At 54.1% G+C, this 12,886-nt stretch overlaps 1 protein-coding gene and 2 long non-coding RNA genes across 5 annotated transcripts in view; 1 reads left to right on the forward strand and 2 right to left on the reverse strand.

Annotated features, from left to right (window-relative positions):
• The window catches only part of PPP1R13B (protein phosphatase 1 regulatory subunit 13B), a 75,312-nt gene extending 74,600 nt beyond the window's left edge, over window positions 1-712 (reverse strand). For both annotated transcript variants that reach the window (XM_012533030.3, XM_033421036.2), the window contains exon 1: window positions 425-712. In XM_012533030.3, coding sequence (XP_012388484.2) covers window positions 425-433 — 9 coding nt within the window. In that variant the 5' untranslated portion in view covers window positions 434-712. The remainder of the gene's footprint in view (window positions 1-424) is intronic.
• LOC125963659 (uncharacterized) overlaps window positions 1-12,886 on the reverse strand; it is a 239,044-nt gene that overhangs the window by 86,484 nt on the left and 139,674 nt on the right. The gene's annotated exons all lie outside the window — the stretch shown is intronic.
• Window positions 822-3,246, forward strand: LOC117199983 (uncharacterized). The gene is made up of 2 exons (XR_007475915.1): window positions 822-1,046; window positions 2,691-3,246. It is a non-coding gene; the product is annotated as an uncharacterized LOC117199983 (long non-coding RNA).

The raw sequence follows: 12,886 nt of genomic DNA on the forward strand, positions 1-12,886 counted from the left end.
CCGTCCGACCCCCCGCCGGGACGCACGGGGAAAACCGACCGGCTCCAATTTCACCTCCGGCTTCCCCTCCCGGGCAGTGCGGCCGGGGAGGCTCGGCAGGAAGGGCCGCGCCGCGGCCAAGGGAGGGGGCGCCGGCCCGGGACCCCCGCCCGGACCTACCCCCGACCACGCCGGCCCCCGCACCCGGCCCCCGCAGCGACCCCCGGACCAAGGACCCCCGGACGCCGGCTCAGCCCTCGCTGACAGCCGGCGCCGCCCCACCTGCCCGCCCGGGGGGCGCCGGGGCCGGGCGCGCCCGCCAGGCCACTTCCTTCCCCGCCCGCCCGGCCCGCCGGGCTCGCGCGGGCACCGAGGGCCGGGAGCCGCGGGAGGAAGGAGGCTTGGCCAGCCGCCCGCGGAGGAAACCGCCGCCGCCCGCACCCACCGGCATCATCGCGGCGCGGGTCCGCGGCGCCCTCCGCCGCCTGACAGGACGCTCGGCGTCGCGCCGCGCCGCGCCCGCCGCTCCGGCCGCCTTCACAGGCCGCGCGCCCGCCGCCGCGCTCTCGGGCCCTCACGGCGAGGCGGCGGCTGCAGCGGGCTGCGGAGCCTGGCCGGCCCTGTCGTGGCCGCCGGCTCGCTGCGTCGCTGTCTCAAGACCGGTCGTCGTCGCCACCACCTCCGCCCGACCGCCTCCCGCCGCCAGCCCGCGGACTCCCCTCAGCCCCCGCAGGCCCTGCCCCCAGCGCGTCGCCCCACACGGGGCCAGCCGCCCCCTCCGATTGGCCCGACTGTGCTGGGGGCGGGTCCGGGGGTGGGGCATCTCTGCCCCGCCCGCCCAACCTCGCTCCCGGCCGCGGCCAGGTACGAGCGCGTCCGCGCTCCCGCGGGCGGGCGGGGGAGGGGCGGGAGTGCTGCGGAAGCTGGACCGCTGCCCCGCCCGGCGTGACGGCCTGTGGGCTCCAGGCCGTGCGGGGCCAAGATCCCGGACCCTCGGAGACGTCGGGCATGGGAAAACCGAGGTCCGAAGAAGGAAGGGTCCGGCCGGGGCACCGCAGCGGGTCACGGTAGGGCCGAGACTCGAACCCCAACTCAGGGAGGCCAGAGGGGGCGGGGCGCGCGCCCGTCTTTGACCGCGTCCTGACCCCCGGCTCCCGGCGCCCGGTCGGGCTGCAGGTCAGGGGCCGAATTGGAAGGGTGTAGGTGCGCCCCAAACCATGCAAGTGACCCGGCTCCGCATTGCTCAAGATGAACCCACGAACCGGCGTGGCGCTCGGTCCCTGGGCACCTGTTCCCCGACACCACTACCTCCCCGCGTGTTCTGCGACTCTCGCTGCCCTTTCCCTACGGCCAGCCGACCTTCCCGGGCACGTGACCGCTCTTCAGCCTTGGCCCTTCGCACAGGCGATACCCCCGGCCTAGAATGCCTGTGCGCACCTGTACCAGCATCCTTCGATGCTCAGACGTCTCCGGGCAGCGCCCAGTCCGTCTCTCCAGGGTCCGGGTCTCTCCTTACAGCCCTCTCTCCCGTGACGCCACCCACTCAGGTCTGAGCGCCCGAGTAACAGAGGCCAGGGCAGGGGCTGAGCAGACTCTCAGTGAAGGCCGGCCAATGGGCAGGCATCCTTTCTGTGCCCTCCACACTGTACCACTCACTGGAACCCTGCGAGAGATGAGATGGTAACTGATGCACTCCACAGGCAGCTCTAAAACTTCCTTGAGCATCCGGAGCATAGGGGTCTGTTTATGGCCCCAAACCCACCTTGGAAAGGGCTCAGCTACTTAGAGATGACAGCAGGTGGTGGTCAGAGTCCATCCCTAGCCTGTCTGCTCCTTTGAGGGGCCTGAGGCTGCTGGGTGGGGCTGAGGGACAAAGAGGGAGGAGGCCAGAGAGCAACACCGTACTCCTCTTGGCCAAGGGGGTTAGTGGTTGAGAGTGTAGGACTTTCCAGTTAGACAGACACTGCCTTGGCCACACCCTCACAGTATGATCTTAGACAAGCTACATCTTCTCTCTGTATCTCAATTTGCCCATCTCTATAATGGGAAATTACAGGAATCATAACACCTGCCTCATATTTAGGGAGATTTAGCAGTTTGTGGCCCATGGGAGCTGCTCCATAAATAGTAGTTTTCTGTAGTTATGCTATCATTAGCAAGCAGGCTTAGTATATACATGTATCCCAGGTAATCCCCTGAGAGAGGGATTATGCAGGGATTTTAAAATTTATACACACTGGGCCTCGATGGCTAATGACACATCTCTTCTGGGAGCAGGGTTTGGAGAGAAGAGGAAGCTCTAGGCAACGGGAGATCCTAGGTTGAAAGTCAGAGACCTGGGTTCCAATTCCAGCTCTACTTCTGACTCCCTTTGTGGCCCTAAGCAACTTGCATCTCTTCTCTGGGTGTCAGTTTCCCCATCTCTAACCAGGAAGGGGTTAGATTCCGTGATCTCTGAGGGTCTTTCAGCCCTGACATGCTATGGTCACGAGTCGTGAAGGAGTGGGTACCGGCCCACTAAGCCAGGCAAGGGACAGGCTTTGCCAGGGCACGGCAGAGAAGCGCCACCTGGGATGAGGTGGTCAAAATGAGCTCACTCTCCTGAGAAGGGGAGGCTTGGCCATTGGATTCCCACTCTTGCCTGTAGGACCTGTGGGCACAGACAGTGGCAGCTGCCCTGCTCTCACACCAAGGTACTCTCTGTCCTCCAGGCAGGCACCTTCTGAAGACAGGCTGGTCACCGGCCCGCCACAGAGGCTCTCCAGCTGCTGCCACTCCTCTCCATCCTGCTGCAAGCTCCAAGCATCAGGCCCCATCACCTGGTACCCAGACCAAGGTCGTACATAATTGGCCTCCCTTCTCTGACCTCCACGCCTGGACCATCCCACACATGGACATAATTAGGTCACACACAAACACCCCGACCCTGCAAAGCCCTCTGTGTCTCCACATCACCCAGATTAAAGTTCACAAGAGGCCCTTCAGGAGTCACTGTTGATGCTGGGATGTGGTTTTCAGGGTGGTCTAAGAAGATGTCTGGGTTGTTCAGAGAGGAATACTAGCAAAACAGTTCAGCAAAGGAGAGCGAGGCAGGTGGGATAGCTTATGCGTGCTCGGCCAATTCTTGGTAATTGTTGAATCTGTGTGATGGGTACATGGGATACATTGTCCTTTTCTCTCTACTTTGTATGTTTGAACTATTTTATATTTAAAAAAATGATTACTCTTTAAAGCAAATAAAAAACCCATTTGGGGAGAAAATCAGTATAGATTCATATTTGCATAAAGGAATTCTTGAATGATCAGGAACACTAATAAAGTAATGATTGCAGATGGGAATGGGAACTGGGTGGATTAGGGACAGAAATCAGAGTAAGAATTTTCACTATTACTTTTTTAAAATATTTATTTATTTATTATTTATTTTATGTTTATTTTGGCTGCGCCTGGTCTTAGTTGTGGCATGCGGGGTCTTTTATTTGAGGCATGCGGACTCCTTGGTTGTGGCTTGCATGTGGAATCTAGTTCCCCAACCAGGGATCGAACCCCGGGCCCCCTGCATTGGGAGCGCGGAGTTTTACCCACTGGATCACCAGGGAAGTCCCAAATTTTCACTATTGCTTTTTTTTTTTTTTTTTTTTTTTTTTTGCGGTACGTGGTCCTCTCACTGTTGTGGCCTCTCCCGTTGCGGGGCACAGGCTCCGGACGCGCAGGCTCAGCGGCCATGGCTCACGGGCCCAGCCGCTCCGCGGCATGTGGGATCTTCCCGGACCGGGGCGTGAACCTGTGTCCCCTGCATCGGCAGGCGGACTCTCAACCACTGCGCCACCAGGGAAGCCCCACTATTGCTTTTTAAAAGTAAACTTTATAGCAGTTTTAGATTTACAGAAGACTTGCAAAGATAATACAGAGTTCCCATCTTCCTTCCCCCAGCCTCCACCCTGTTTTCCCTACTATTAACATCTTATATTAGTGTGGTACATTCATTAAAACTAATGAACCAATATTGATACATTTTTATTAACTAAGTCCATACTTTATTCATTGGGTAAATTCCCTTAGTTTTACCCAATGTCCTTTGTTCCGGGACCCCATCCAGGACACCACGTTACACTTCGTGATGTCACCTTCGGCTCCTCTTGGCTGTGACACTTCCCCAGACCTTCCTTATTTTTTATGACCTTGACAATTAATGAGGAATACTGGTTAGGTACTTTGTAGAATATTTCTCCCTTGAGATTTAGCTGCTATTTTCCTCATGATTAGATTGAGTTTATGGGATTTGGGGAGGAATGTCACAGAGGTAAAATGCCATTTTCATCACATCATATCAAAGGTGCATACTATCAACCTGCCATCTCACTGTTGACCTGATCACCTGGTCACTATTACCTTTCCTGTTTGATTTTTGAACCAGGTGAATAAAGTACTATTTAAAATTTTTAAATTTCAATCTTAAGACCTGTATTAGTTTGCTAGGGCTGCCATAACAAAAGATCACAGCATGAGCGGCTTAAACAACAGAAATTTATTTTCTCACAGTTCTGGAGGCTGGAAGTCGTAGCTCAAGGTGTTGGCAAGGTTGGGTTCTTCTGAGGCCTCTCTCCTTGGCTTGCAGATGGCTGCCCTCTCGCCAGCTCTTCACATGGTCTTTTCTCTTGTGCACGCATCCCTGGTGTCTCACCCTGTTTTTATAAGGATATCAGTCTACTGGATTAGGGCCTATCCATATGGCCTCCATTGAATCTTTTTTTTTTTTGGCTGCGTTGGGTCTTTGTTGCTGTGCACAGGCTTCTCTAGTTGCGGCGGCGAGCGGGGGCTACTCTCCGTTGCAGTGCGCAGGCTTCTCATTGCGGTGGCTACTCTCCTTGCGGAGTACGGGCTCTAGGCATGCGGACTTCAGTAGTTGTGGCTCACGGACTTTAAAGCACAGGCTCAGTAGTTGTGGCACATGGGCTTAGTTGCTTTGCAGCATGTGGGATCTTCTGGACCAGGGATCGAACCCGTGTCCCCTGCATTGTTGGTAGGCGGATTCTTAACCACTGCGTCACCAGGGAAGCCCTCCATTGAATCTTGATTACCTCTTTAAAGGCCCTATCTCCAAATACAGTCACATTCAGAGGTGTGTTAGGGGTTAAGACTTCAACATATGAATCTTGGGGGGACACAATTCAGTCCCTAACAAGACACTTCATAGCCTGGCCCAGTCTACCTTCTACCTTTTCAGGTTAATCTCCTATGCTCCCAGCACCCCACATCTGGAATTTTTTTTTTTTTTTTTTTTTTTGGCCACTCAGCTTGTGGGATCTTAGTTCCCCAACTAGGGATCGGACTTGGGCCCCGGCAGTGAAAGCGTCGAGTCCTAGCCACTGGACTGCCAGGGAATTCCTGCACACCTGGATCTTATACCCCAGCCATCCAGAGGCTGGGCCCTCCCCTCGTCCAGGACCCTATGCCTACAGAAATGCTTCTGCAATTTCCTCAAGAAGTGCTACCTGCTCCTGTCACAATTCAAATCCTTCCTCTTCTTCAAGGTTTTTCCAGATTCCCCCCAGGAGAACTCACCTCTACCACCTTCCTCCAGACTGCTTAGACCTGGCTCTCTCGTCACATCCTGCTACCTTAGGTCTGGAGACGTACCTATCTCCCCCAGGGGCCAGTGGGCTCATTTAGGTAATAAGTGTTCACTGGCTTTCTCCAGTGTGCCCAGCACGGGTCCAGGCCCCGGCAACACAACCTTGAGTAAGACAAACATGGTCCCTGTTCTCACGGAGCTTATAGTCTGGTCAGGGAGAAGATGATAAACAAGAACGCAAGCAAATAAAATAACTCTTCAAATGCTGGTAAGCGTATACAACAAACGCAGTAAACCAGATCAATGTGACAGAGATAACTGCTTTTGCCAGGAGAAGGTGACATTTGAGATGGGACTTGAATACTGAGGAGGCACCTTCTGGGGCTCCTGAGGAGGGGTGCGTGAAGGAGGAGGGAGAACAGGTAAGAAAGGAATGAGCTGAGGGCAGCTCTGGGGGCAGCCCTGGGGGCTCAGCAGGCACAGCAGGGGAGAATGGAGGGAGGTGACGTCAGGTTTGGGTTTGTGGGCCAGGAGCCTGCATTTTATTCTGGGCGGGTAGAGAGACCAGATGTGTGTTTTCCAATGCCCAGTGGCCACCATGGGGAGGCTGGCTGGCGTGTGGCAAGAGTGGGGGAAGGAGGCCCCTTAGGGGGACTGAGGTGTAGGTGGTGGATGCAGGGAAGGGGTCCCATTTGGAATGTGCTTTTAAGGGGTGGGGCTTGAGAAGGAAGGACCTGGGACGGCCCCCAGCCTTCTGCCCAGTGCTGGGGGCTGGGGTTCAAGCGAGGCTGTCTGGTGCCCACAGAGCCTCTGGCATACTTAGCAAGCAGGAGCTAGTGGGTCCAGTGCTGACGTCCTGCTTGGCCACGTGGTCCCCGAAGGGCCACATTTCAGGACTCCCCTGCCTCTGACCAGGCTGAACCCGCTCCCCACCCAGCCTTTCATCCAGCACTCCAGGCAGGCGTCAGGCATGGCCCGGCCTCTCCCCTTCTCTGCCCACCATCCCTGACTGCTGCCTACCCCATCCCTTTTCTCCCCCTGCCCCACTGCAACAGGAACCACCCTCACCTCTCGTCTCCATTAAACTCTTTTTGGCCAGGGGGGTGTTTCTGATGTGGAAATCATACCTGCCGACTGCCCCAGTGGGACCCTCTCAGTGGCTCCCTTCAGGGGGCAGGGGGTTGTTAAACCCCTGCGGGTTTGGGCCTTCTCTCCCTGAAACAGGAGGGAAGGAGGCAGGGCACAACCTCTGAAAGAATGACATAGCCCGAGGACACGACACAAACTGATTAGAACCACATGGGTCCAAGATGGTGGGCAAGTCGACTTTTTCCACTAGACCTTGAGCCTCAGTATATGCTCGCATCAGCAAGCTAAATGACACGCCCACGGGGGCCATGACGGTTCCAAGACTGAACTGACCAGAAAAATCAAAAAGTGGGCGGAGGTCCAATTCCTGGAAATCCCCGCCCCTTCCTAAAATAGCTGGAATACTCCTCCCACTCATTAGCCTATGAAATTACCCACCACTATATAAACTGGCGACCCCGTACTCTGGTGCCTTTCTCACTTTCTGAGATGGCCCACACTCTCTGAAGTGTGTTTCTGTCTAAATAAATCCACTTCTTACCTATCACCTTGCCTCTCACTGAATTCTTTCTGCGATGAGATGTCAAGCACCTGAGCTCGATTAAGTCCTGAAACCAGGTGTGTGATCTCAGTTGGAAGACTGCGGGTTCTGGCTGCGTTGGAGTCCTGGGCGCGTGTGTTCGAGTCCCAACCTGAGGTGCATGGTTTCACCCCCCAGGCTCATTTCCCACCTCCACCAGCCCCAGGTGAACTCCTACCCCTCCCACTCCGCCTGAAGGCAGCCCGCCACCCCACAACCCCTGTGTCCCCTTCGTGCGGGGGTGGGGACAGTCTGGGCGAAGCCTCGTGTCCCGCCCCCACAGTTCCAAGGGAAGCCTGATTCCACAAACCCTGGCTGCGAACCAATCGTGGTTCCGTTCGGTCCTCAGGGGCATTAAAATAGTAATATTTTTGATCAAGGTGAGAAGAGAACTTGACAGGAACACAGCGATCTGCTTCCCGTGTTTTGCTCTGCTGGGCGGGCCCTGAGGGGGTGTGTCCGCCGCGGGGTCCTCCGCGCCCAGCACCGAGTGGCGCCTAACGCGCACCCCACCGCCGCCTCCACCTCAGGAAACGCACAGCAGACCCCCAGGCAGACGAACCTCAGGGCGGGGGCTCGGCAGCTGGGGAGCTGCGTTCACTCCCACACAGGCCGCCGCTGCTGCCACGGGTGCAGAGGTGCCCGGTCACCGCCCCGGGGTCGGCGGTTCAGCGCTGGGGGAGGGGTCCACATGCCCAGGACGCGGCCAGTGCTCGGTACACAGAAGCCTCTGCTCATCCCCGCGGGGACCTCGTGAGGCAGGTGTTCGCCACTTGTGCAGGGTCACGGGGCGGGGACCTACGGTGGCTGGGGCTCTAACCTGACAGAGTCGGAGTCCGCCCCGCGGCCGCGGGTCCAGGCGCGCTCTTCCAATCGGACGCAGCCTCCGGGGCTCCCGGCGCCGCAGGCTCCGCCCAGGTGGGCGGGGCCTTCTCGCCCGGAGAGGGTCTTCGGGGCGCCTTGGCTAAGCCAGACACACACACGCACACGCACACACACACACACACACACACACACCACTATACCACACACCACACACACATCACAGACCCCTCGTCCTGGTCTGAGGCCTGAACCGCATTCTGCTCTCCTCCTGGGATCCGCCTAGGGCCCCTGTGGGAAGAAGAGAAGCCAGTGCTGGGCCCAGTCATTCCTTCATTCATTTCTGACCTTGACTGTGTCCTCCGTGGTGGACTTGAGGCTACCAGGTTGCATCTCCCTGCCCGCAGGCAGCTTGTTAGAGGCCATGACAGAATGCAATTTGGGCAATTTAGTCTCCAGTCTTTTGTTCTTACCCAACCGTCCTACCCTCGGCATTCCCTTCCCCACTCCCGGAACATCATTTCCGCGGGATGCAGCCCCTCCCGCCCAGCCGCTGTGCAGGGTCCCCTAATCAGCCCTCCCTCCTCTCCCCCCGCCCACACACACTTCAGGTGCTTCCAGTTTCCCCCATTATTCATGACGCTCTCACATCAGTCAGGGTCCTGTGGGAAAACAGATGGCTTCCGCAAATTAGGGAAATTCCAGGAGGGTTACTTACAAAGGGGGACTGCTTACCGAAGGGGCAGGGCCGCGGGGGTAAGGGAACCAGAGGGAGAGTGTAAGCCTCCAGGACCAGCACAGGGGGGACAGTTACCACCCGTAGGGCTGGAGGGAAGCAGGAGGGGAGGTCACCAGCAAATGAAAAAAGAGAGTCACCAAGGGGATGCCTGCGTCCTTGAGAGCAGTGACGTTTGGTCAAGTGACAGCCTGTCCAAGGCCCCCTGACCTCCCACTAGGGCACTTCACTGGGCCAACCCACTGGGTTCTGAGTACCAGGAACCTGTGGATGCAGTCCCTGGAGATGGGCCTCCCCTGGAGAGTAGCGGATATTCAAACATAGTTCTAATGCTAAATCCTGCACTCTATACACACTTTATGTTGTTTTATGAGCTTAGAATCCATTTCACAATAACTACTTTGTTATTTTGTAGCAAGAAGTTAACCAAATTAGCTTTCACGTAGGAGCTCTGCCTTTGGACTGTGGAGCTAGACCACCTGCTAGTTAGGTCTGGCTGTGTAATTTGGGGTAAGTTATGCAAACTTTCTGTGCGTCAGTTTGCTCATCTGCAAAATGGGGATAATAACAGTGCCTTCCTCAAGGATTTTTGTCTGGATTACATACAATGATAAGTGTGGCACACAGTGAATGCCAAACGGGCATTTGCTGTTACCCTGAACTGGGTGAGACGCTGCTGCCAGAGCAGGAGGGTCCCTGCTCTCGGAACCACTGTGCTCACCCACTGATCTGCAGCCTTGGGTGCCCGGGTATGCCAGCCTGACCTTAAAAAGCCCCCACCAGCTAAAGAGCAGTGTCTACTCCCCCCCCCCTCGTCCCCCTCGCAGTTTCCTCTGCACAGACGCAATACAGCACAATCCGGAACAGGGTGACCTGTCCTTTTTGCCAACCCCAAAGAAGGCATCTGGCAGCAGGGGTGGCCCTCTTGGTATGTGGAGAGGACGTGACTGACTGCTGCCATTTGTCCCGGGATGCCTGAGACAACTCTGGACAAGTTCCGGAAACTCCTTCAAGTGAATGAGGAGGACACTGGGCTTGCCTCCTAGTGAGCCAGAAGGGTAATTGCCAACCCCTTAGCCTGCCTGGCTGAGCAAGGAGGGCGATTCAGCTGAATGAGGTGCGCAGAGCACGTCAAGGCCATGTGGGAGCCTTGCTGGAGAACATTGGTCTTGACAGGTGGGTCCCGCTGGGCCAGAAGGGGGATTTACATAACACACACACACACACACACACACACACACGCAGAGCTATAGGTCACAGCTTATCACTTGCTTGTCACCTCCCCAATCGACTTCTAATGCCCTCTACTTGTAATATAGTGATTAGAGTCAGAAAGTTCTGATTCAAATTCCAATTCAAAAATGCAAATGTGCAAAAATAGTTCTGTTTGGACAAAATACCTCACTTTATGTTTAAAATTAATTCATATTCTTATCAAAATAATCCACGGATTTGGGTTTTTTTTTGCGGTACGCAGGCCTCTCACTGTTGTGGCCTCTCCCGTTGCAGAGCACAGGCTCCGGACGCGCAGGCTCAGCGGCCATGGCTCACGGGCCCAGCTGCTCCGTGGCATGTGGGAACCTCCCAGACCGGGGCACGAACCCGTGTCCCCTGAATCATCAGGCGGACTCTCAACCACTGCACCACCAGGGAAGCCCTGATTTATTTTTTTTTAAGATTTAATTTTTAATTTATTTTTGGCAGCGTTGGGTCTTCCTTCCTGTGCCCAGGCTTTCTCTAGTTGTGGCGAGCGGGGGCTACTCTTCGTTGCGTTGCGCGGCCTTCTCATTGCGGTGGCTTCTTGTTGCGGAGCACGGGCTCTAGGAGCGCGGGCTTCAGTAGTTGTGGCACGTGGGCTCAGTAGTTGTGCCTCGTGGGCTCTAGAGCACAGGCTCAGTAGTTGTGGCACACGGGCTTAGTTGCTCCGCGGCATGTGGGATCTTCCCGGACCAGGGATCGAACCCACTTCCCCTGCATTGTATTTTTTTGTTATTGTTTTTTTTTTAAAGAATTTTATTTATTTTTGGTTCCGTTGGGTCTTTGTTGCTGCATGCAGCCTTTCTCTAGTTGTGGCGAGTGGGCTACTCTTCCTTGTGGTGTGCGGGCCTCTCATTGCGGTGGCTTCTCTTGCTGTGGAGCACGGGCTCTAGGCGCGCGGGCTTCAGTAGTTGTGGCATGCAGGCTCAGTAGTTGTGGCTCACGGGCTTAGTTGCTCCACAGCATGTGGGATCTTCCCAGACCAGGGATTGAACCTGTGTCCCCTGCATTGGCAGGTGGATTCTTAACCCCTGCGCCACCAGGGAAGTCCCTGACACGTGTTTTATTTATGCATATTAGCTCACAGGTGATTGGTAGGCAGGGGCAAGGCATAAGTACAACCTGGAAGTTGGGTAGTTCTTATGCAGTTTTTCCCAGTGTATTAATGTTTTTGAAGTCAGCAAGGACAAGGATTACAACAATTAAAAGAGGGCCTTAGCAATATATGAAGGCCTTAAAAAATTAGGTAAGCTGAAAAATCCCACAGAAAGTCTTCCTTTAGAGCAAGAATAATGTAGTGTAGGACCACTTCACTCCCCTTTGTGTTCAATCTGTCTGGGGAAGCTGAGTGTGCAGATGAAGAAGCTGCAAAGGTGTGCTCTCATATTAAAACATTTTGTCTTTGATGGATAGAGAAAGCTACCTCTAGATTGTATTTTTATTGTTGATGAAACCAGTCTCTTTTAGAGGTGAACGTCTTCAAGGGTCAACATCTCCAAGGAGGAAGCAGAAGCCTAAAGCCTAAGGCTGCAAAGGAGAGTCTAGCTGTGATTTTAGGTGCTAATGCCAGTGGAGAAATGACTGTGTTAGTATCTTTATTAGTATCATTGTTGGTCTTATTAGGGCTCTGGTTATAGAGCTATGCAAAAATATAAACTTAATAAAGGAAGTGTATCCAGAATATATAAAGAATTCTTATGATTCAATAATAAGACAAACAACCCAATAAAAAAATGAGCAAAAGATTTTGAAGAGGAACTTCCCTGATGGTGCAATGGTTAAGAATCCGCCTGCCAATGCAGGGGACACGGGTTCGAGCCCTGGTCCAGGAAGATCCCACATGGCGCAGAGCAACTAAGCCCATGAGCCACAACTTCTGAGCCTGTGCTCTAGAGACTGTGAGCCACAACAACTGAGCCCGTGTGCCACAACTACTGAAGCCCGTGCACCTAGAGCCCATGCTCCACACCAAAAGAAGCCACCCCAATGAGAGGCCCGCACACCACAATGAAGAGTAGCCCTGGCTCAGCACTAGAGGAAGCCCGCATGCAGCAACGATGACCCAATGTAGCCAAAGAATAAATAAACAAATAATTTATTTATTAAAAAAAAAAAGATTTTGAAGAGACACTTCAGCAGAAATATACATCACATATAAGCACATGAAAAGATCATCATTGGTCGTCATCAATGAGATACCATCACACACCTGCTATAAAGGCTAAAATGAATAAGACTGACAATATTTAGTGTTGACAAGGAGGTGGGGCACCCGGAACTCTCATACACGGCTGCTGGGAATGCAAAACAGTTCAGCCCCTTTGAAAAAGTTTGACATTTTCTTTCTTTCTTTTTTTTTTTTTTTTTTTTGAAGTATGCGGGCCTCTCACTGTTGTGGCCTCTCCCGTTGCGGAGCACCCGCTCTGGACTTGCAGGCTCAGCAGTCATGGCTCACGGGCCCAGCCGCTCCACGGCATGTGGGATCTTCCTGGACCGGGGCATGAACCCATGTCCCCGGCATCGGCAGGTGGACTCTCAACCACTGCGCCACCAGGGAAACTCTGAAATTTTCTTTTATTTTTTGAAATTGAAGTATAATTGATTTACAATATTGTGTGAGTTTCGGTTGTACAGCAAAGTGATTCAGTATAATATATATATGTCAGGTTATTTTCCAGTGTAGGTTATTATAATATATTGAATATAATTCCCTGTGCTATACAGTGAATCCTTGTTGCTTATCTATTTTATATAGAGTAGTTTGTATCTGTTAATCCCATACTTCTAATTTATCCCTCCCCCTCTCCCTTTCCTTTTTGATAACCATGAGTTTTTTCTTTCTATGTCT

Source organism: Orcinus orca, chromosome 2 (genome assembly GCF_937001465.1).
Source record: "Orcinus orca chromosome 2, mOrcOrc1.1, whole genome shotgun sequence".
NCBI classification, from domain to species: domain Eukaryota; kingdom Metazoa; phylum Chordata; class Mammalia; order Artiodactyla; family Delphinidae; genus Orcinus; species Orcinus orca.